General features: G+C 41.0%; 1 protein-coding gene across 2 annotated transcripts; it reads left to right on the forward strand.

The window, feature by feature from the left end:
* On the forward strand, nt 1-23833 carry LOC129826084 (lysosome membrane protein 2-like). Of its 2 annotated transcripts, XM_055886402.1 has the most exons (13): nt 2-1080; nt 7610-7767; nt 8127-8274; nt 9260-9454; nt 10723-10814; nt 11161-11280; nt 11574-11752; nt 12965-13083; nt 15560-15633; nt 15757-15808; nt 16028-16180; nt 17012-17059; nt 19795-23833. In XM_055886402.1, exons 1-13 carry the CDS (start codon nt 958-960, stop codon nt 19930-19932), a joined length of 1599 nt encoding a protein of 532 aa, XP_055742377.1. In that variant the 5' UTR covers nt 2-957; the 3' UTR covers nt 19933-23833. The 2 variants fall into 2 exon arrangements, with proteins under 2 accessions (XP_055742378.1, XP_055742377.1); XM_055886403.1 differs by lacking the exon at nt 17012-17059 and having other exon boundaries at nt 1-1080.
* Nucleotides 23834-24311: the final 478 nt, after the last annotated feature.

Consider the following 24311-nt stretch of genomic DNA (forward strand, 5'->3'; position numbering starts at 1 on the left):
TCGGTTACTCCTAAACATGTATGAAGGCAGTATCATGTATACATTCATTTAGCTAACTCCTCAATTCAGATGCACTGTTTTTTAAAATGTTTTATAGTTTCGCAATAGTATATGCCACCCTGCTAAGCAGTGGCAGCAGTAGGCCTAGGTTACACTCACTCAGTTTATAAAGTTAGCTAGCAGCAATCCTAGGGTGATATGTGAATGAGCATGCGATGCCAATTCATCCACAAGCTCCATTTAGCACATTCACGTTGTTAGCCTCACTACTTCATAATGTTACTTGCAGTTTCATATGAAAGTGAATTGGAATAAAATTGTCAGAAACTTAAGTTTACTTTCAAATCGTTGCTTGGTTGAACGTATCCAAATACAAATCATTAGCTAACTATGTAGAGTAAATCAACGGCAAACATCGAACGTGTTTTAGTTTGTGCCGTCTTATTATGGTGCGTTAAAGTAAAACCCTGACCTCAGCCACACGGAAAGCACGCTACATTTTAACATCATATACAGTCATTGATTTTAACACACCCACCAGAGACCAAAACGACGCCTTGTTCGAGTTAATTTGAATCTGCTAAGGAGGGAGTGGAGGTCTTCCGCCCGTCCTCTGCACTGCGAGCTGCTATTTCTCCCGCTGCCTCAGAACAACACAGTCGATTTCCGTTAGGCACCGACTGTATGGGCAGAATAACAGTATTTTTTGACAGCACTAAGTACCAGTATTTCTTATTATCGAAGACAGTTTGCGAGTAGATAGCTACATATCAACGATACATTTTATATTCGTTTCAAGTGTTGTCTGTAGTGAGTATGAGGCAAAGTGAGAAGTAGCAGCTATCTTTGAGGAAAGAAAGTCAAAATAAAGATCAGAACCTACAGTCAGTATTATCGTTAGTGTTATAAGTAATTTCAAATTTGCCAAATTAGCTAGTTTGATAGCTGGCCAGCATCATGACTCGGAGATCATGTGCAATTTACGCTACTGGGATTCTCTGCGCCCATCTACTGATAGTGGGCATCGCATTGGTCGTGGCTCAAGTCTTCCAAACAATGATTTACAATCGGCTTAAAAAGGTGAGTTTTAACTTTTTCCCACTTCAAACATGCATTTTATGTTGTTTTTTTTGTTGTCTGGTGGCTTTAACTAGTTAACGTCTGTTGTCTTTGAACGGAACAGCAGACGGTGAGTCACATTTCCCATCCCTTGTCGTTACTAGTTTTCAACCTGGACCCAGGAGTAGACGTAACATAGACTCCCATAAATGCAGGTTTACTAACATTATTTCGTGTGATATGTTATGAATTACAATTTGTATAATATGTTACGGGTTGCAATTCGTACAATATGTTAGATTGCAATTCGTACATGTTGCGAATTTGCAAAAATGTGTATGTTACAAATTCTAATTTGTTGTACTAATGTTAGCTAGGTGGCAAGGTGGTTAACTAGGTTAGGGTTTAGGAGTTAGGTTAAAGGGTTAGGGGATGGGTTAGCTCCCATGCCAAGTAGTTGCAAAGTAGCTAAAAAGTAGTAAGTAGTAGCAAAGTTGTTCGTGATAAGATGCGAACACGCAACCTTTGGGTTGCTAGACATTGACGTTATACCTTCTGTTTTATGTAACCATACCAAATGTAACACAGCATACTAATTTCAATGTCCCGGTTTACTATGTTACGTCTAGTCTGAGACCAGACTGGAGCTTTAAATGTGATGTTTGCTAGCTAGCTACAGCATTGAGTTCACTCAATCCGCATCTCCAGTCATTTGCCCACCCAACATGGGTCAGTGCAACATACCATGCATTCCAAGGTCGCCAATTTGTGCTGCATTTTTTTACCACCAACCAGTGATGTTTTTTTTGTGGTAGGACCGCAACATTGTATCATTCATAAATCCGCAACATTGATTCTAACCTCTTGAACAGCTCTGCATGTTAACTCAGTGTATTGTAGTAGCCTATGGATGGAATCTCTGTCAGATTTACAATGCGGGATATGCTCATGTCACAGTGCGTGGTGGTAAAACCATCACCATGGATGGGTGCTCTCAGAGCAAGCAACCTGCTTTATTCCATCAGTACAATAAACCCAATATAAATAATTTTAAAAAATCATACTCAGTCAAGTTATTATACACGATACAGATGATTTTAATTAGAACTGCTGCACCTTCAACTGCAGTGTATTCATCTTATTTACGTGTGTCTCACAATATAATTGATTAGGGATTTAAAGTTATATGAGGTTTCCAAGTGGTTTATTGGGTTTATCAGTCAGGGGTTGTAGTAGGGTAGGAATCTCGTCAGAGGAGGGTAGGCAGGTGTGTGCGTGCGCATGGGTGGGGGGAAGGGAGAGAGATCGTGAAGGATCGGAGTCCAGCTCCCTTTTGGAATACTTTGCATTTCATTCTTCCCCGTCTTTGCTGACAAGGTTGAATACCACACTATAAAAGAATCCCCCCCAAAAGTGTCCTAGAGATCTGAACAGGTTCAATTTCTTTTCCTGAAACTGCGAACCTCAGCAGAAATGTCAAACTGACAGTGAGAGTATGCAGACACAAACAGCCCAAGGTTCCCTGCCACAGTTTAATTGCTGCTGTTAAATTCGCGTCTGGGTTTATTTTGGATATGGTAGTGTCATCCTAGACCTAGAATACATAACATCATGAAATGAAACAAGCAAAAAATTAACAAATATCAGCCTCCCGGTCGCTTTACGTTCAATAAAGTGCCGAATCTTATGTGGACATTGCCGGTGACTGAGAAGATAAATGATAAATAAAGAATTTATGTCCATCCGCAACTGTACCACTTCTAAAACTGATCTGATGTTTCATGTCATGGTGCACTTTTAGAACAACTTTCCAGTATCCTACCTAGAGGACTTCTGGTGAAAGGGCGTGGATGAGAGGAGTGTTACATTCATGTAAGGAATCTGACGGACTCCTTTGGCCTGGAGGCAGGATATTTTTTGGTCAGACAGCAGTCATCTGTAAGCTTTTTGTTTCAGCCCTGGCCTGATCTAGGTCTAGAGGACTGCTCTTCCAGGAAGAAACCCTCTGCCCCTCCTCAAACTATATTTTGGAGGGTAGAGTAAAAAACCTTCACAACAAATTAATGGGTGACAAACCTGTTTACTTTAATTCAAACAGGTTTCTTTCATAATTCATAGATGGGAAAACCAGAGAAAATTATGGCACTGAATGTAATTTCTTATTATCTTGAGAACAGTTATCAAACCACAGTATATTTTGGCATAAGTTTATTCATTTATTTTTGAGCGACCCTAACAGTTGTTATGCTTTCATGTCCTCACCACTCATCACGTGACCCACCCACCAGCTACATGCACATAGTGAGTTTGATTTATGATAAGATTGATAAACCACAACCCTCTGTCCCTGCTTGCTTGTGAGATCAAGGTTTTAAGCATTTCTAAGAGATAAATGATGTAGATGATGTCTGTGGAAGCCTTTAGGTGCCCTTCCTTTTTCAAGGTTGGTAAACACAGGAAATCTTCTAATCTAGACCTTGGTTTTAGTTCAAATGTTGTATACACAGAAACTCTCTTGATTTGTATCTGTTTGAAAGGTATTCAATTTAATGTAGAAAACAGAACAAACTTCACTGATTGCGAAATTTGGAAACTTGGTAGAACAATGCTGATGACTCTGAATCACGTGTTGGTGTTTCCCTCACTCTCTCATATCCTGTATGCAAACAGTGTTTGGCTTTAAACACATTCAATCCAACACACAGCATTGGAATAGCTAGCTTACTTTGGCTTTCCTTTTAAATTCACACCATTCAGGTGACTCAAATGATCTTGTAAAATAAAAGGAAATATCTTAAGTATCAAATAGGCTTTTTGTTGCTTGTTCCAAAATAACTCTGATATTTTTTCTTTAATGAGAAGCGATATTTGACTCTATAGCATTCATAATTTGCTGTACAGCATTGATTATTTCATTTGAGTTGATTCACATTCAAGGCTCTAAAGTGCGACCATGTTGGTTGCATATGCTCCCAGATGTTTTATTTTGTGAGTACCAGTGCGACCAGGGAAAAAATCCCCCAGATAATAATTTTTGTAATGATAAGCTTCACTGTTTAGTTGTTTCCGAGAGCCCTAGAGAAAAAAAAAACGTGAGTGCAGATTTGTTCAGTCAAAAGCCTAGATTTTAAAGAATGCATTAGTGATTTTGTAATTCTTGTAACTTTCTGATGACATGGCGTGGGAATGCCTCTGTCAACCACTTTGTGTAGCCAGTCAGCAATGCTGAAACAGTCCTTTCTAAAGGCTTTCTCATAAAACATAACAAATGAAATGTTAATTTCAAAGTAGGCTTAGCCTTTTTGAATGATATGATATCATAAATATTTGTATCAATCGGGTCGTCTTTTGTTTTGCAAACTCTGCTATTGCGCATGCAGTACAGAAACACTGCCAGCCAAACACCAGTCTCTTGAGGTGTGCAATTGAAATTTATAGGGAAACAATACCCTCCAAAATATGTTTTTTTTTTAAATTGTCTTCCCTAGACCTCAAAAGGTATCTTCAAAACCACTCACGGGCATTTGTTTACACCTTGTTCGGTAATGTTACCTCATTGGCTAGCTTTTGTAGCTAACAACCTGGTTACTTTACCAGTATATCTCGACATTTGGGGGCACAGAAAGAAAGCAAAAGTGATAGTTTCTTTAGAAGATTAATGACAATACCAATGAATGAATGACTGAGCTCATGTCGTCACTAACTTTACACTCTTAACGTCAAAGTGTAGAATTGTCAATGTAATGCATCTCAATAGGGTGCTCTTTTACAGTGTAGAAACGTGATATTCCACAAATGACTTTAATTTCAATGACCTGTTTTTGTATCAACATTTTAGCTTTTTATAATAAACAAATGTCATTACAGGGTTAAATATTAGTTTCTAGAGTACAACGTTTGCTTAAAAAGTAGCTAATTTATATAGACCAAATATGCAGTGCATTCATGAAGTATTCAGACTCCTTGACCTTTTACACATTTTGTTACGTTACAGCCTTATACTAAAATGGGTTAAATCGTTTTTTCCCCTCATCAGTCTACACACAATACCCCACAATGACTAAGCGAAAACCGATTTTAAGATTTTTTTGCAAATACTTATTTACGTATGTATTCAGACTCTTCGCTATGAGATTTGAAATTGAGCTTAGGTGCAACCTGTTTGCATGGATCATCTTTGAGATGTTTATACAACTTCATTGGAGTCCACCTGTGGTAAATTCAATTGATTGGACATGATTTAGAAAGGCACACACCTGTCTATATAAGGTCCCACAGTTGACAGTGCATGTCAGAGGAAAAACCAAGCCATGAGTTCGAAGGAATTGTCCGTAGAGCTCCGAGACAGGATTGTGTCGAGGCACAGATCTGGGGAAGGGTACCAAAAAAATTCTCCAGCATTGAAGGTCACCAGAACACAGTGGCCTCCATCATTCTTCAATGGAAGAAGTTTGGAACCACCAAGACTTCCTAGAGCTGGCCGCCCAGCCAAACTGAGCAATCGGGGGGGAGAAGAGCCTTGGTCAGGGAGGTGACCAAGAACCAGATGGTCCAGAGTTCCTCTGTGGAAATGGGAGAACCTTCCGGAAGGACAACCAGCTCCGCAGCACACCACCAATCAGGCATATATGGCACAGTGGCCATGCGGGAAACCACTCCTCAGTAAAAGGCACATGACAGCCCGCTTGGAGTTCGCCAAAAGGCACCCAAAGGACTCTCAGACCACGAGAAACAAGATTCTCTGGTCTGATGAAACCAAGATTGAACTCGTTGGTTTAAATCTCAAGCATCACTTCTGGGCAACAGGGCAACAGCTGAAAAATAGCGCACTTGGTAGTGTGTACCGGTGCGTGACCAGTCGGCAAAAGCCAACATCACCCATGACAGAGAACGGTTGATTGTCAAGGGCAATGAATTCCATTATCTTGGCATTAATGGATTTCGCCTTTGAGTTGTCTCGCTGAAATTTTCTTACTCTTTCAAATGATTGCTCGTTTGGATGATCAACACAGCAGACATTGTGGGCTCGGTTAAGAATGCTGTGTTGCACGTGTAGCGCAACATTTTACGCGACGTCATTACGTCATGTACCTACGTTATATAGGAATGCACGGTTGCTTTGACATCGGTTTTTAACATCGGCGTTAAACTAGACGTCGGGCCGATACCAATGTTGGCATTTTTAGCTAATATCAGCCGATTCCGATATGTTCACCGATATATCGTGCATCCCTCGTTGTGCTCCTAACTTTTTATTAGAACCCTGTTTACATGACTTGTGCTGGAAACTAGCCTATTTCACTGCCGCAATATGCCCGCTCGAAGTTATGATCATGTTTTAAAACTGACTGGAATCTAAGTGACACAATAGGCTTCTGTTTTGCCCCTGAGGAGTAAGCCCCCCAGTTCAATGCTCTAGCTAGGGAGTTCTGACCTTTGGCCCAGTTGTATAGAGTGTTTCTCTCAGAATGTGTGTGAATGAGCCAAAATACTGTCCTATCATTTAAGACTCCATAGGGAGTATGCACCTCCATTGTTGGTTGCACTAAAGTCTTGACAGGAAACAAGAGTTTGTGCACCCCTGTTGGGCCGCACCTTAAAATAAACATCCTCTTTCAATCACGAGCTTCGCTGAGCTTCTCTGAGACTTCAGCTGAGTGAGCTGTGCGAATGGTAAAGGCCTTTCTCAAGTACATCCTCGCTTTACTCAGAGGACAGAGAAAGCAATCAGGAACCCCTTACGTAAAGGACGGGGGAAGTGAGACATTTCTCACTTGAAGTTAGTAATACCGATTTCTCATATACGGTAGGCCCTATTGGCGTCGAGTACTTACCAGTATTTTATGGATCAACAGACGGCTTAACAGTAATTTGCTCTTTAGATTTGACAACCATGTTTCAACATGCTTCATTCATTCAAAGTGTTGAATGTCACTGCGTCAGTTTTAATTACAGTTGAATTACCTTGTTGAAGCTACTGTCTTTTCTAGTCCAGGCATGATGGCTAACTTTAACCACTTTCCTGTATTCAGATGATGAATAATAGGACAGTGATGCTAGTCCATATTGTTTATTCAAACTGTCATGCTGCCACTATGGTTGGTGTTAATTTAGGCTTTTTGAAGATTGTCCTGAGCAAAATGCGAATATCTTTCTCATCCTGCTGAAGTCGACAGAGACTCCCCCTGGGCAGTTTTCACTCAGGTTTTCTGCTTGTACTGACAGTTATTCAGCTGTGAAGGACCTTTCCCCCTTACCCTGTTTTGGTGTGCTGGAATAGAGTGTACACTACATTAATTGCAGTGTGTGTTCTCTCCTGGCATAACCTGAAAAGGATTGTTGGTGGATGATGCTGCCGCAATCAAAAATGTAATTGCTTGAAATATCCTTAGTTTAGAAATGAATGAAATGGTTTTAAATAGCCTTTTAGGCTAAATAGCTTTCTATCCCTCCGGAATGTACTACCGTAAACAAATTATGCTTGGAGATATCATTGTTGTTTTGGTCTGTCCTCCATCATTAACTGTATTTTGCTCTCTTTTTTTTGTAGGAATTGACCTTGACTGAGGCGAGCCGAGTATTTGAGTCGTGGAAGAACCCGCCTCCTCCAGTCTACATGGAGTATTACTTCTTCAACGTGACCAACCCTGAGGTGTTCTTAGCAGGGGGCAAGGCAGCTGTCACCCAGATTGGACCTTACACTTACAGGTAGGTTGACAACACACTAACTGCTCTCCTTTCAAATGAGATGGCCTCAGTTCACAAAGGGCTTGAGATCAACACTCGTAATTCAGACGTCAGCGGAACTCCTATATCGATGCCAATGAAAGGTTTTTGAAAATATTAGTGTTTCGTGTGTATATCTCAAGTTAAGATTCGGGCCACTATGTATTTGTTTTAGGATCTGTTTGTTTGATCATGGGAAGCTGGTGATGCAGGTCTTGGGAAAGTCCTATGGACTGAATGTTAGTCCATGCTGCTGATCCTGCTCATGGACTTTTTTGACATGGGGGGGGGGGGTATTTGTTTGGAATGACAACCTTTCTACCCACACCTTTCCATAACAGGGAATACAGACCCAGGGAAAATGTAACTTTCCTCGAAAACGGAACCAAGGTGTATGCCCTGAACCCCAAAACCTTTGTCTTCGTCCCAGAGAAGTCCCGGGGTAATCCAGAGGTCGACATTCTGAGGACAGTCAACATCCCAGCTGTGGTGAGTTAGTGTGTGTGTGTCTCTCGTTCTCTGCTTGTTACCTCTACATACTTGTAGTCTTCACATATGCACTTTATCTTAGCTGACATGGGATATCCGCAATACAGTGTGTTGGGCTGCAGATGGACTAGCGGTTAGGAGCATTGGGTCAGTAACTGAAAGGTCGCTGGTTCGAATCCCAAGCCAACTTGGTAAAACAAATCTGCCGTTGTGCCATTGAGCAAGGCTCCGGGGACGCATTCAATAATGGCTGATCCCTGGCCGTGACCCCACTCTCCGAGAGGGTCTTCAAGGAGGGAGTGGGATATGCAAAAAACACTTTTTCAATTCACACGTGTATAATTCACACTTGTACGTATGTGAAATAGGACAAATGTAAGCACCCACCTAATCATTATTATAAACTATGGTGCAGCGCCTTTCTAAGAATACATAGAAACATGGGGGTGGGAATCATTCCACAACTGTTCTGTTTTGGTCAACTTTAACCTTTCAAGAGTTTCAATATAACAATGTACTGACATTCCTTTACTGCAGAAGTATCAAACTCATTCCACTGAGGGCGGAGTGCTTGCGGGTTTTACTCTCCTCCCCTGTACTTAATTGGTTAATTAAGGTCACTAATTAGAAAGGAACTCCCCTCACCAGGATGTGTAGGGCTTAATTTAAAGGAAAAAACAAAAACCAGCAGACACTCGGCCCTCCATGAAATATGTTTGATAACCCTGCTTTGCTGAATTATTCCAGTAGACTTTCCAAGCGTTTTGCTAAACGCCGTATTATGACATCTTGGTGACTTGTTCCTATAAGCTTGTTACTTCATCACAGACACTTTTGTGGACTTAATGCAATTTCCAATGACAAGGACCAGACCAGATGGCAACAAAAGCTATGGACTTAGAAATGTTGCTGATGATTGTGTTGCATAGTGCCTATGATCTCTAACCCCCTCTCGCTCTCTGTTTCCTCCCCTCTCCCTGGACAGGCGGTGATGAACGAGCTGAACTCCTACTCTTTCCTGCTGCGCACCTTCGTCTCCATGTGGATGAACTCCATCGGTGTGGAAATCTTCATGACCCGCACCGTTCACGAGGTGCTATGGGGCTTCAAGGACCCCCTGCTCTCCAAAATCCACGCCATGAAGCCAGAGGTGGACGAGATGTTTGGACTGATGTGGAAGGTAAGCACTGTTTGTATTCAGTAAAAACCTTGAAATACTGTAATAAACCATATGCTCACTCAGATTACACTTCAGAGCTGGTCCTTGTTAATAGTCATTCACTAAAGTTATAGCCTTAGCTAATGGCCGGTCTTGAAATTGTGATTTTAATAGAAGTTGTGACATTGCTCGAAAAAACCTTTAGTCATCGGACCAGGCGGAGGTTGGTAGGGATTGAGAGACGGGGATGAGGTATTGTGATGTCATCACATGATGAGAGTGAAAATGACAATATGCTGAGGAAGCTTGCTTAGTTCCTCTTTTTCTGGGAGACTCATGTCTGCTTTGGAGACTTGTGTCTGCTATTCTGCCTCACGCAATAAAAAGCAAACAGTCTGATTTAATAAACAAGTTCAGTGCATTATTTGGAAAATCCCAGAAAGAAGTAGACAGTGGGAAGAATTTTACCTGTACCTAAACTTTCAAATCTCAACTGTCAAAGCGTTTATCTGGAAGGGACTTTTTATTGTTCGTTTTGGCACTCTTACGGAGTCTTAATGTTGCCCATTAGGGTTGGGCGCTATCCATATTTTCATACTGTCATATCGTTTCTGTACCATACCGGGGTATTACTGGAAGTGCACACAAAACAATTTTAGCAATGGGGATCTTGATCCAGGACGGGATTGAATGCCTCTGCTGTAACCAAGAAGCTTGATCTTGACATCTAGCCACTTAGCAAGCAAGTTAGCAAACCAAATGCAAAACTGGAGCCCTGAGCTGGATATATTTTATTTGACACATCTTAGATTTCTTATAGTTATAATTCTAGTTATAAGCAGTTGCGTAGCACACAACCCCGTAGCAACCCCCCCCGCCCCCCTTTTTTACAATGGTATTGAAAAGCATATTTAGAAATACCCCAGTATACAGTATAAACGGTATATCGCCCGACCCTACTCCCTATAAAACTGTATTATGAGAAAGAGAAAACTGAACTGGATAGGCAGGCTACAGTAATACAGTGGCATTTTTATTTGAGCCTCTAGAGCACAATATTCCCCGTCAGTACATTTCCAACAACGACAACCAGCCACTTTAAACACAGAAATGACTTCCCAATTCACTTAACGTCAATAAAGGAAGATGTTCTAAATTTAACTCTGCTTATTAAAGCTTGTTTGTCTGTTTCTAATTCTGTACCTGTCCGCTGTTCCCCTGTTTGTTGGATGTATTTGTTTTGATATGACACTCTCACTGAACTATTGTTCCTCTCTCTGTCCTCCCAGAAAAATGGAACTGACGAAGGAGAGTTTGTGTTCCTGACTGGCGAACGGGACTACATGGAATATGGCAGAATAGACACATGGAACGGGCTGACGTAGGGACCCTTTTCCTCTGCTTTTCTACCGTCATGTTCTTGTGATTAATGGATAACAAGAAAGTTTCTCATGTCATAGTTTTGCTTTTTGTTCCTTGCCCCGGCCATTGGGTTTACTCATTGAACGGGGATGACTTGGTATCTGTCCAATTCAAGTATTCAAAGTCCAAGGTTATTCCCAGTTGCTCCCTGTCATGACAGAGCAGATTGCAAAATGTTATGTTTAATGGCTTCCAGGCAGTTTAAATGGAATCAATATTTGGTTCCGTTATGTTAGAATAACCTTATGTAGACGAATGCGTCCTCTTGATGTCTAACATTTCCCCTACCTATCCCCTATCAACAGTGAAATGTCGTGGTGGTCCTCTAACCAGAGCAACATGATAAACGGCACGGATGGCAGTGTGTTCCACCCTCTGTTGTCCAGGAAAGAGCTGCTGTACATCTTCGCTGCTGACCTCTGCAGGTACGTCACAGTCATATCTCCAAATCTTGTATTATCGGTAGTCTATGATTTGTTTACAGTCAAAGTAGCAAGTACAAAGCGGGGCAGTGGTTTAGGTGACAGCCAGGAATTCCTGGAAAACAACGCACTCTTACCCCTATCAGACTGATAAACCGCGACCTCACACTCTTCTCTGGAAATGACATGGAGAACTGAATGAAGAGTTTCAAAATCCTGCCATAATTTCGATATGAGAAAGTCCTACTACACGTCGTGTCCCCATATCCTTATTCTCACTTCTCCCTGTGTTCTAGGTCTATCCATCTGGGTTATGTTGAGGACGTGGAAGTGAAGGGCATCCCAGCCTACCGCTTCGCCCCTCCACGAGATGTCCTGCAGAGTCCTAAGGAGAACCCTACCAATGCCGGCTTCTGTGTGCCAGCTGGGGACTGCCTTGGCACCGGGGTGCTTAAAGTCAGTGTTTGCCGAGAAGGTACGTGACGGTTCGTCACCCTGTTGCAACCCTGGTTTGCATAACAAAGCATGCGCCCCACTTACCCACTGTTTGATTTGACTAACAACATAACCTATTGTTTAGATAACCCTAGTCAGTCCAGTTCTAGCTGCGCTTCCAGCTGCAGTAAACATCAGAAATTCCCATGTTTGACTATCCAGATTTTACAATGGTGTAGATGGTGAATGATTAACTCTGGGTGAGGGCTATAAAACACTTGAATTGCCTGCATAGCTGTGGACTTGAGGGCTAGGATAAGGCTTATCTCTAAATGGTTTCCTCTCGTAAAACAATCCATGTACAAACGCATGGCATATAAATGCACTACTGTAACCCTTCATTCTCGTGGGGGGAGTAGATGTATTTTTAAGTCCTGTACTGTGTGTGTGTTAAGAAACATGCGTAGTCACGGTGTGGTGCAGCAGAGAAAGTTCAACAGTCTGGATGCTGTTATGGCTGTCCGGTATGGGCTGCCTTTCCAATGGCAAGGAGGAACTCTACACACATTTTTGCTATCTGTTCCGCTGTCTCTGTGCGTGGGTTATAATACCAGATAGCACACATTAGAAATCTCTCACATCTGTCCATGATATTTCCTTTTTTTAGACCATCAATATTCAAACATTTGACTTTGTGTTGCTTGATCCTCCCTGATGGCAGTCCAGGATAAGGATATAGGTTAGTTGATCATATTGGTTGCTTGTGTTTTATTTTTGTCTCTTTAAGGTCCAATGCAGCCATTTCTCAATATCAAATCATTTCTGGGTAACAATTAAGTACCTAACTGTGATTTGTTTTAAATTAAAATGGTAAAAAAGAAACACACAGCTTCTTGGAAAAGAGCATTTTCTCAAGCAAGAATTTTGCTAGGACCGTCTGGTAGTGGTCTGAGTGGAGAGAAGAAAAAAAGTGCTGTTATTGGTAGAGAGGTTTGGAACTCTCTTTCTTATTGGTCTGTTAACAAATTTAGCACCTGGTGATGTCACCAGGCAACTCCATCCAACAAAAACAGGCTGAAATTTCAGGTGCTCTTTTCAAACAGCTCTTACACTAAAGGGCATTATCATAATTTTCACAATTTCATAGTATTATTCCAACCTCAGAGTGTATGTATATAAAACACAGAAAATGTTTGACTGCACTGGGCCTTTAAATCATGTTTCACCCCCATCTCCTTCCTCTTGTCCATAGGTGCCCCTATCGTGGTGTCATTTCCTCACTTCTATCAGGCCGATGCCATGTACATTAATGCTGTTGAAGGACTGAGCCCCAACAAGGAGGAGCATGAGACCTACCTTGATCTTAATCCGGTAGGAACAAACATTTTATCTAACATGTATCCATGTATGTGTACGTACGTACATGTATGTCATAAGGCCAATATGTGGGATTTGTTATGGGCCCTGAACTCGGTGGCCAGTTTATTAGGTACACCATCTAGTATCAGGTCGGACCCCTCTTTAGCCATGAAGGGATGCACCTGGTCAGCAACAATGTTCAGATGCACTGTGGCGTTCAAACTTTGCTCAATTGGTATCAAGGGACCGAACATGTGCCAGGAAAACACTCCCCACACCAACTCCAGCAGCCTGTACCGTTGACACTAGGCAGGATGGGGCCATGGACGCACGCAGTTTACGCCAAATCTGACTCTGCCATCAACATAACACAACAGGAACTGGGATTTGTGTTCCTGTTTGACCGGCCTGTTAGTTTACACGATTCTTGCCATTCTCCTTCGACCTCGCTCATCAACAAGCTGTTTTCGCTAGAGGTCGACCGATTAATCGGAATGGCCGATTTCAAGTTTTCATAACAATCGGAAATCTGTATTTTTGGACACCGATTTGGTGTCGGGCAGAACGACAGATTTTTACCTTGTCAGCTCGGGGGATTCAATCTTGCAACCTTACAGTTAACTAGTCCAACGCTTTAACCACCTGATTACATTGCACTCCACGAGGAGCCTGCCCGTTACGCGAATGCAGAAAGCTAAGGTAAGTTGCTAACTAGCATTAAACTTATCTTATAAAAAACAATCAATCAATCAATCAATCATAATCACTAGTTAACTACACATGGTTGATGATATTACTAGTTTATCTAGCGTGTCCTGCGTGGCATATAATCGATGCGGTGCGTATTGTTGCTCCAATGTGTACCTAACCATAAACATCAAGCCTTTCTTCAAATCAATACACAGAAGTATATATTTTTTTACCTGCTTGGGCCGCCTAATTTGCCAGAATTTTACGTAATTATGACATAACATTGAAGGTTGTGCAATGTAACAGGAATATTTAGACTTATGGATGCCACCCGTTAGATAAAATACGGAACGGTTCCGTACTTCACTGAAAGAAAAAACGTCTTGTTTTCGAGATGATAGTTTCCGGATTCGACCATAATAATGACCCAAGGCTCGTATTTCTGTGTGTTATTATGTTATAATTAAGTCTATGATTTGATAGATCAGTCTGCCTGAGGTGATAGTAGGCACCAGCAGGCTCGTAAGCATTCATTTGAACAGCACTTTCGTGCGTTTTGCCAGCAGCTTTGCTGTTTATGACTTCAAGCCTATCAACTCCCGAGATGAGGCTGGTGTAACCGATGTGAAATGGCTAGCTAGGTAGCGGTGTGCGCGCTAATAGCGTTTCAAACGTCACTCGCTCTGAGACTTGGAGTAGTTGTTCCCCTTGCTCTGCAAGGGCTGCGGCTTTTGTGGAGCGATGGGTAACTCTGCTTCGAGGGTGGCTGTTGTCGTTGTGTTCCTGGTTCGAGCCCAGGTAGGAGCGAGGAGAGGGACGGAAGCTATACTGTAACACTGGCAATACTAAAGTTAATAAGGTTAATGAAATACAAATGGTAGAGAGAGAAATAGTCCTATAATTCCTATAATAACTATAACCTAAAACTTCTTACCCGGGATTATTGAAGACTCATGTTAAAAGGAACCACCAGCTTTCATATGTTCTCATGTTCTGAGCAAGGTACTTAAACGTTAGCTTTCTTACATGCAATATGTGTCACTTTCTTCTCCAACACTTTGTTTTTGCATTATTTAAACCAAATTGAACATGTTTCATTATTTATTTGAGGCTAAATTGATTTTATTGATGTATTATATTAAGTTAAAATAAGTGTTCATTCAGTATTGTTGTAATTGTCATTATTACAAATAAAAATAAAAAATCGTCTGATTAATCGGTATCGGCTTTTTTTGGTCCTCCAATAACCGGTATCGGCGTTGAAAAATCAGAATCGGTCGACCTCTAGTTTTCGCCCACAGCACTGCTGCTGACTGGATGTGTTTTGCTTGTTTCACCATTCTCGGTAAACCCTAGACACTGTCGTGTGTGAAAATCCCCAGAGGCCGTCCGTTTCTGAGATACTGGAATTGGCGCACCTGGCACCGACGATCATACCACGCTCAAAGTCGCTTAGGTTACTCGTTTTGCCCATTCTAACGTTCAATCGAAACAGTAACTGAATGCCTGTTTGCCTGCTTTATATAGCAAACCATGGCCGTATGACTCACTGTGTAGGAGCGAACCATTTTCATGAACGGGGTGGTGTACCTAATAAACTGCCCACTGAGTGTATACTGTTTACATAGTCTCAATCTGATTATAAATAGACCGTATTTAATAGCTTTGTGACATTTAGCTTTGTAACATTTTGTGTGTTTTATGAAGTACCAGTGGATTATTAAAATTAGTCTCCATATCGGAAAGGACAAGATTTAACTGCATTTTAAAAAATATTTTATTTTATTTGTATTTCTAGACCACTGGGGTCCCCATCCGTGCCTGCAAGAGAGCCCAGCTCAATATAATTTTGAACAGAGTTCCAGGCTTTCCGTAAGTAAACACCAGAACAGTTTTACACACTTTGAAGCTTGATCTTTTCAAACTCAATTCGTATGAAGGATGAGAAGGCCCCTTGTTGAACCTTGAGTCCTCATTACATTTTCTCTTCCTCAGCAAAACCAAACATCTAAACGTTACAATTTTCCCTATCATGTTTGTCAATGAGGTAAGACATATCTCCTCCCTCCCTCTCTCCATTATTTTGTGAAATTCAGTCAGCCTCACGTGCAGCCTAGAAATGTCAAATGAAGTTTCTAAATTTTGCCAGAGAAAATCCTTTATTACTGGTATATTATTAAGACTAGTTAATAACTGGTTTACAGTTAAATAACACCAGTTAATGAAATGGTAAAGAGGGGTTGATAACCTTAGTGACCTCCCCCAGACGGCCACTATCGACGATGACTCTGCTACCCAGATGAGGACCCTGCTGCTCATCGTGACCCTGGTGTCCAACTTCCCTCTGCTCATTGTGGGCATGGGCGTCATCCTGCTCGTAGTCTTCGTCCTCCTGGTCTGCAGGTCTCGCCAGAAGAAGGTAAGACCTCCCCTCTACCCCTGCACTTACTCCCAGGACACCCCAAACAAGAATATTCATTAGCTTCTCTGAAATATAGTGTAAATTGTACATTTAATTTACAATTGGGCACTTCACTCACAATGTCAGTTGTGGTGAAGGATTTCATAAGTGGTTATTAGTCTATAGTGGTGCAATGTCACAACAAAGGTTTTATGTTAGCTTTGACTGTATTCAATGTTTATCTGTTTATAGACCATTTATACTTCTTTATTAACATCACTGGTCTGGTGACTAAGGGTAACCTCCAAGTACTTACATGATAAAACTCACATGGTCATCAAGTCCTACCTCCTGTAATGTCTGTATGAAATGTTATTCCGGCTGGCCTTTCTAACAATCGAAACCACTGAGGTCAGAACAGGAAGTATATATCTGAATTGAGCAATTCCTCGTTGGCAGACAGTCTACAGTGACGTACAGGCACTGAACTCTAGTAATCCTGTAGGTTAGCCAGTGTACTTTCAACACTTATCTGTATTTGTCTTGGTTAGTTGTTCTGACCCCTTGTGCATGACCCCATTCCCCACCCATCAGTCATGACTCAGTTAGATAAGAGTTAGCTTAGTATCTTCCCCACATGGTTCAACAAAACAGATATAGGCCTGCCGGCATGTTCATGTTGAGAAACAAAGTAGGAGTTCACATCACAGACAGAGAATTGGTATTTTAAAGTGTTCAGATAAAGCCTGTTTTATCAAATACAGCTATTGTAAAGAACTGTATAGTTAACATATTATGATAAAGCATTTCTGTACCCCCCCCCCCCCCTTTTTTTCCTTTCTGTTTTAGAATGAAGTAAAACGTATTGATTTTACTGAAGCTTTTCATTCTTTTACTGTAAGTCTTCATTTTGCTTCGTTTGCTATTTCCTTTGAGCTGTTAGCAATTCTTGCTTGTTGCTTATAATTTTCAATTATCTTTAGGAATTATATATACACGGCCAAAAGTATGTGGACACCTGCTCGTCAAACATCTCATTACAAAATCATGGGCATTAATATGGAGTCGGTCCCCCCCCTTTGCTGACATAAAACAGCCTCCATTCTTCTGGGAGGTCTTTCCACTAGATGTTGGAACATTGCTGTGGACACTTGCTTCCATTCAGCCACGAGAGCATTAGTGAGGTCGGGCACTGATTTTGGGTGATTAGGCCTGGCTCACAGTCGGCGTTCCAATTCATCCCAAAGGTGTTCAATGGGGTTGAGGTCAGGGCTCTGCAGGCCAGTCAAGTTATTCCACACCGATCTCGACAAACCATTTCTGTATGGACCTCGCTTTGTTCACGGTGGCAATGTCATGCTGAAACAGGAAAGGGCCTTCCCCAAACTGTTACCACAAAGTTGTAAGCACAGAATTGTCTAGAATGTCATAGTAGCATCAAGATTTCCCTTCACTGGTACTAAGGGGCCTAGCCCGAACCCTGAAAAACAGCCCCAGACCATTATTCCTCCTCCATCAAACTTTACAGTTGGCACTATGCAATGGGGCAGCTAGTGTTTTCCTGGCATCTGCCGAACCCAGATTCGTCCGTTGGACGGCCAGATGGTGAAGCGTGATTCATCACTCCAGAGAGCGTGTTTCCTCTGCTCCAGAGTCCAATGGCGGCGAGCTTTACACCTCTCCAGGCGACGCTTGGCATTGCTCATGGTGATCTTAGGCTTGTGTGCGGCTGCTCGGCCATGGAAACTAATTTCATGAAGCTCCCGACTAACAGTTATTGTGCTGATGTTGCTTCCAGAGGCAGTTTGAAACTCTGTAGTGAGTGTTGCAATCGAGGACAGACTATTTTTGTGCGCTACGTTTCCACTTCACAATAACAGCACTTACAGTTGACCGGGGCAGCTCTAGCAGGGCAGAAATTTGACGAACTGACTTGTTGGAAAGGTGGCATCCTATGACGGTGCCACATTGAAAGTCACTGAGCTCTTCAGTTAGCCCATTCTAGTGCTAATGTTTGCCTATGGAGGTTTGCATGGCTGTGTGCTCAATTTTATACACCTGTCAGCAACGGGTGTGGCTGACTTAGCTGAATCCACAAATTTGAGGGGGTGTCCACATACTTGTGTGTATATATTTATGTGTATGTACTGAACAAAAATATAAACGCAACATGTAAAGTGTTGGTCCCATTTTTCATGAGCTGAAAAAAATATCCCAGAAATGTTTTTTTTTTTTTTGCATTTATATTTTTGTTAAGTATATATATGCATACACTGAACAAAAATATAAATGCAACATGCAACAATTTCAAAGATTTTACTTTCTACTTTTAATTTTAAAGAGTTACAGTTCATATAAGGAAATCAGTCAATTGAAATAAATTCATAAGTCCCTAATATGGATTTCACATGATTGGGAATACAGATGTATCTGTTGATCAGAGTACTTAAAAAATAATAAAAGTTAGGGGCGTGGATCAGAAAACCAGTCAGTGTCTGGTGTGACCACCATTTTGTTTCATGCAGCGCGACACATCTCTTTGGCATAGAGTTGCTCAGGCTGTTAATTGAGGCCTGTGGAATGTTGTCCCACTCCTCTTCAATGGCTGTGCCAAGTTGACATGTATGGTGGTCATGGAAGGACTGTGACCGTTTTAGTTTCCAGGAATTGTGTACAGATCTTTGCGACATGGGGCCGTGCATTATCATGCTGAAATTTGAGGTGATGGAGACGGCTGAATGGCACCACACTGGGCCTCAGGATCTCATCATGGTATCGCTGTGCATTCAAATTGCCATCGATTACATGAAGTTGTGTTCGTTGTCCATAGCTTATGCTTGCCTGTACCATAACCCCACTATGGGCCACTCTGTTCACAACGTTGACATCAGCAAACCGCTCACCCACACAACGTCATACACATGGTCTGCGCTTGTGAGGCTGGTTGGACATACTGCCAAATTCTCTGAAATGACGGAGGCGGTTTATGATAGAAAATGTACATTCATTTCTATGGCAACAGCTCTGGTGGACATTCCTGCAGTCAGCATGCCAATTGCACGCTCCCTCAACTTCAGACATCTGTGGCATTGTGTTGTGCGACAAAACTGCACATTTTAGAGTAGCCTTTTATTGTCCCCAGCACAAGCTGCACCTGTGTAATGATGATGCTGTTTAATCAGCTTCTTGATATGCCACACCTGTCAGGTGGATGGATTATCTTGGCAAAGGAGAAATGCTCACTTACAGGGATGTAAACAAATTTGAGCACAAAATTTGAGAGAAGTAAGCTTTTTGTGCGTATGGAACATTTCTGGGATATTTTATTTCAGCTCATGAAACATGGGACCAACACTTTACATGTTGCATTTATATTTTGGTTCAGTGTACATCTATCTCATTCCTGCTTCATATTATATTTGTTCTTTAAGTTGAAAAGTATTTTGGGTTTGGTGGTTTTGTACAGTGACATTAATTCATTATATAGCCACAATTAGTTTATTCTATAACATTGCATTAAACATTTAATTTTCATGTGTACAATATTTCCAATTTAGTTATAAGTATATAACTGGTTGTTGTTTTCATGATGGGATTCTTTTGACCTTTACAAAATGTTTTTCCCTCTTCAGACGGCAAAAGACGAAACTGCCTACACTCAAGTCAGCGACAAACCAGAGGTTGAACCATCAGAAAACAACCACACCAACCAGCCAATGAGGAACGGCTCCTACATCGCCATGTCTCCTGTGGAGGCTCAGAAGTGTTGATGGAGGCTGCAGTGTGCGGAGGGGAGGGGCAGGCGGAGCAGCCTGGGCGTGGTATTATAATCAAGGCAGGGTTTTGCAGTGCGGACAGGGGTTTTCACTTTTGGAGACTGTCCTACTCTCCTGCTGAGCATGGCCTTTCTTCCTGCCATAGTGCAAAACAACATCTCCGGTCTACTACTAATGTCACTTGTCTTTTTTCTGTCGCGCTCACCGCTGGGTTCATGACGAAAACACTAGTTATCTCAGCCAGGACAATAGGTTTTGTGAGTATTTTCTGCACTTTGAAGTAGAATATTAGTCAATGATTAACAACCACTGAGCAACCACTATCAGCCTTCCAACAGGGCTCAAAGAGCACTGACTGACTGTAGTATTTACCTGAACAATGAAGACCAGAAGGTCCTTTAACATTTCTTTGTAACGGTGTTTGTGAGGTTACCTCCAAAACAACCCAACAGTTTAAAACCTTTGCTCCTTAAGTGAAATAGTATGACTAGTAGTATTCCCTCCATCCTTGTAACTGAGTTTTCAGCGACTCAGAATGTGGGTTTGCTAACGAAATTGTTCTTACTTACCATATCCTTTTGGACTGAGCCAAACTATTCCTATTATGTTGAGCATTTTCCTGAGATAAATCAGTCAGTTCACATACCCAAGTTGTCATCAGAATTTGTGACTGTGTGTGCATGTCTTACACTGTAGTGTCCTGTTTTGATGACTATGGGTTACTTTTTCTTGATGCAGGCACTGTGTAGTATGACAACTGAGAGATTTTGCATTTTTTTTGTTTACATATTGGAATATTTTGAAACATTTTGAAGACATGGCAAAGTCCTCAGAAGATAAGGCATTAGTAGATAGCTGCTTTTCCCATTATGTGGTGTTAGGGGATTGTACCTATAGCCGAAGTAGATATACCATAAACTTTCATCTAATATTCCAAATGGAAGAAAAACCTACATTACAAGGGAGACTTGAACCTACTTTCTGCCTTACAATTGTTCAGTGTGTTGATTCTTCATGTGGATACGGTAAAAAGCTGGATATCTTAGTTGTACATACGTAATGGGGAAATTATAGGCTACCTCTGACCTAATCCAGCAAGTAGTCAAAGGTGTGCCTAAAACACTTTTTCATTTTAACAACAGTGTCGACCCAAATTGTGTGTCTGCACTGATACTTAGAATAAGCACAATTTGGATTGCTAATACAGTCCTCCTAAGGTAACAGGTCTTCGCATAGACTGTAATATTATACGTATTATATTTACCATTTTGTTTTGTAACACTGCGTTGTTGGGAAAGGGCTCGTAAGTAGGCATTTCACTGTAATACAATATTTGTTGTATTATGCGCCAAATGGGCTTGTATACGATTTGATTTGAAGACGATGGGTGCCCTATAAAGAAAACATTTTTAAATTCTAGAATTAAGTCAGGCCCTGCTTCTGCTGTGCATGTTATGTCGAACATAGTCAACTGGCTAGCCAAGGAGCTTCAGGTATTCAGACAAACATGACACTTGAATCACTATTTGTCTTACTGTATGTTTTGATGTGTTGTGTTTTTTGTTGCTGTTGTTGGTCTGTGTCGTGTCAAGGCTTTTGGCAGTCGCTTCTGGAAAAAATATACTAAGTCCATAATACGGTCAACTTCAAAATGTGATTCCTGCACTTTCCAAAAAAAGAAAACTTGCCCTGTATTTTTTGGGGTTATGTAAAATGCAATGGTCCTTCGGTGTATTTCAGTGATTTGACCCAGGGTTGTTTTTCATTGGTTCCCGAGGTGTAATTCTAGATGGACACTTTGCCTTTGTTACTTGCTTTTCGGTAGATAAAATTAATTCTTTCTTCATCTATTATTGCTGCAATTAATTACCATAACCTATGGGCTTGTATTTTTCAGTGGAGAAACCATCCATGCTCATATTCTGTTTAGGGTTGTTCCAACAGAAACTGGTATCAACTCTTCTGAATTGTTAAGTCTGGTCTGTGACCTCCTTAAATGTTTAAGAATATTTGAGCATAGGATACAATGCCCAAAGCTTGCTGTCATTTACTGGAATTAGCAGATAACTATAGATAGCAAAATTGTAACATCAATTATCTTGGTTTTTAACCCCACTTCGGTTAACTGATGAGGACTTGATCTCAGTTGTCATTGTGGCAGACCTTAGTGGCTGAAGAATTGTCCATATTGAGAATGTTTCTGTGGGGGATGATGGTTTGGGTTGTTAAAACGGGAAACTATTTCTGGAGGTCTCGATGGATACTCTAGTAAACAAATGAAGGAGAGTATTAGTTTGTTTAGTATTAGTTTGTTTGGTTGTGCCAGTAAGAACGTCTGTCAGACATGGCTTTGGGGATGTACTATGATAAACTGGTCCTGATTTTATATATCATGATTATATATCAAGAACCAATTCACAATAGGCCTTCTTTTCAGTTTGAAACCTACTGTACTTGCAGGCAATTATTGCATTGATCAAGTATGGCTGTATCATCACAGTATATCATACTATCCTTTTTTGACTTGAACATATAAGACCTCAAACCAGAGCCATGTGTGTGTTGTATGCTTAACAGTGCACATGCGCACACACACACACCTGAGACACTGTCTGACTGACTAGTCCCATTCACCTTTGTACCCAATCATTCATGTCCATTCGCTCCTCTGTGCGTGACCAAAGATAACCTATATGGATCTGTTCTAGCTTGTGTCTACTCTCCTCCGAGATAACGGTTGTGCCACCGCCTACCTAATAGTAATTGCCCCATATACCTTTTCAACAGTGCACTATTCTAGACCAGGGCCCAAAGGGCTCTGGTCAAAAGCACTGCACGGTTTAGGGAATAGGGTGCCATTTCAGATGCAAGCCATCTAAAACAGTGCCAGGATCCAATTGCAGTGTATTTACAACAGTGTTTGAGTTGTCTTTTCCCAACAAGACAAAAAAAAAAAGGTTTTTAGAATTCCATAACTATTGTTAATATCAAGAGACTGGGGCGATATGTATTGCTTGTTATGCACAAATGCCGCTCTAATGTGCGGGAGAAAAAAATACGTTTTATGTATTGACACAACAATATAATGTTATGTAAAAAAATACATTTTATTAAATGTTTTTTTAATCTGACACAATTTATGTATCCATATGTTCAATGTTGTCTTTGTTTTTCTGAATTTGTATGTTGTTTTTTTTTGTGGTCCCGTTTCATTTCCGTTATTTTTTTTTCTGTTTAGTAATATTCAACTGGGGGACATCGAGCACATTTCAGTTGATCATTGAATTTTTATGTCTCACAAATGTTCTTAGAGAGAATTCCTAGATGGTCGTGTGTGTGTGGGATGATAAGCTTATGTAGACATTTTTGTACGGCCAATGTACTGTTTTGTCAAACGGGAGTGATTTAATTGGAAGGCTGATAATGTGTATGCATGTGGAGGGAGATTGCCTTAGTGCCTGGATGGGTACAAGCAGATTGCCTTAGTGCCTGGATGGGTACAAGGGTCGTGTACAAGCAATCTAACCCATAGATGAATGAAGCCCTCCTTCATGGAAATTAACGGTAATGCCATACCATCCTTTATTTCCTTAATTTGCTTTCAAGTAACCAATTTAGTTAAGCAGTGTAGCAACTGTATTTTTTTCACATTTCATTTTGTGTACGTTTCTAGAGGTCTCAGTCACCATCTAACAGACATTTTAATGTTACTTCCTGAGTTAAATGTTTTTTTGCTGCTGAAAATGACAATCGTCTCATGTTGGGTGAAAAACGATTTCACATGTAATATACATTAGTTTTAGTTTTGATAATTTACACTGCACAAATGTTTATACAATGCTTTTGTAAACATTTTTAGTGTATTTGCCAAAAAAATAAAGTAGCAAAGAATACAGTTGATGGCTGTGTTTTGCTTTTAACACGATACCAACATTACCATTAAATACTGTTTTTACTTTTAATTAAGACTGTACAGTCATGGCCAAAAGTTGAGAATGACACAAATATTAATTTCCACAAAGTTTGCTGCTTCAGTGTCTTTAGATATTTTTGTCAGATGTTACTATGGAGTACTGAAGTATAATTACACGCATTTCATAAGTGACAAAGGCTTGTATTGACAATTACATGAAGTTGATGCAAAGAGTCAATATTTACAGTGTTCACCCTTCTTTTTCAAGACCTCTGCAATCCGCCCTGGCATGCTGTCAACTCACTTCTGGGCCACATCCTGACTGATGGCAGCCCATTCTTGCATAATCAATGCTTGGAGTTGGTGAGAATTTGTGGGGTTTTGGTTGTCCACCCGCCTCTTGAGGATTGACCACAAGTTCTCAATGGGATTAAGGTCTGAGGAGTTTCCTGGCCATGGA

Source organism: Salvelinus fontinalis, chromosome 28 (genome assembly GCF_029448725.1).
Source record: "Salvelinus fontinalis isolate EN_2023a chromosome 28, ASM2944872v1, whole genome shotgun sequence".
Lineage (NCBI taxonomy): Eukaryota > Metazoa > Chordata > Actinopteri > Salmoniformes > Salmonidae > Salvelinus > Salvelinus fontinalis.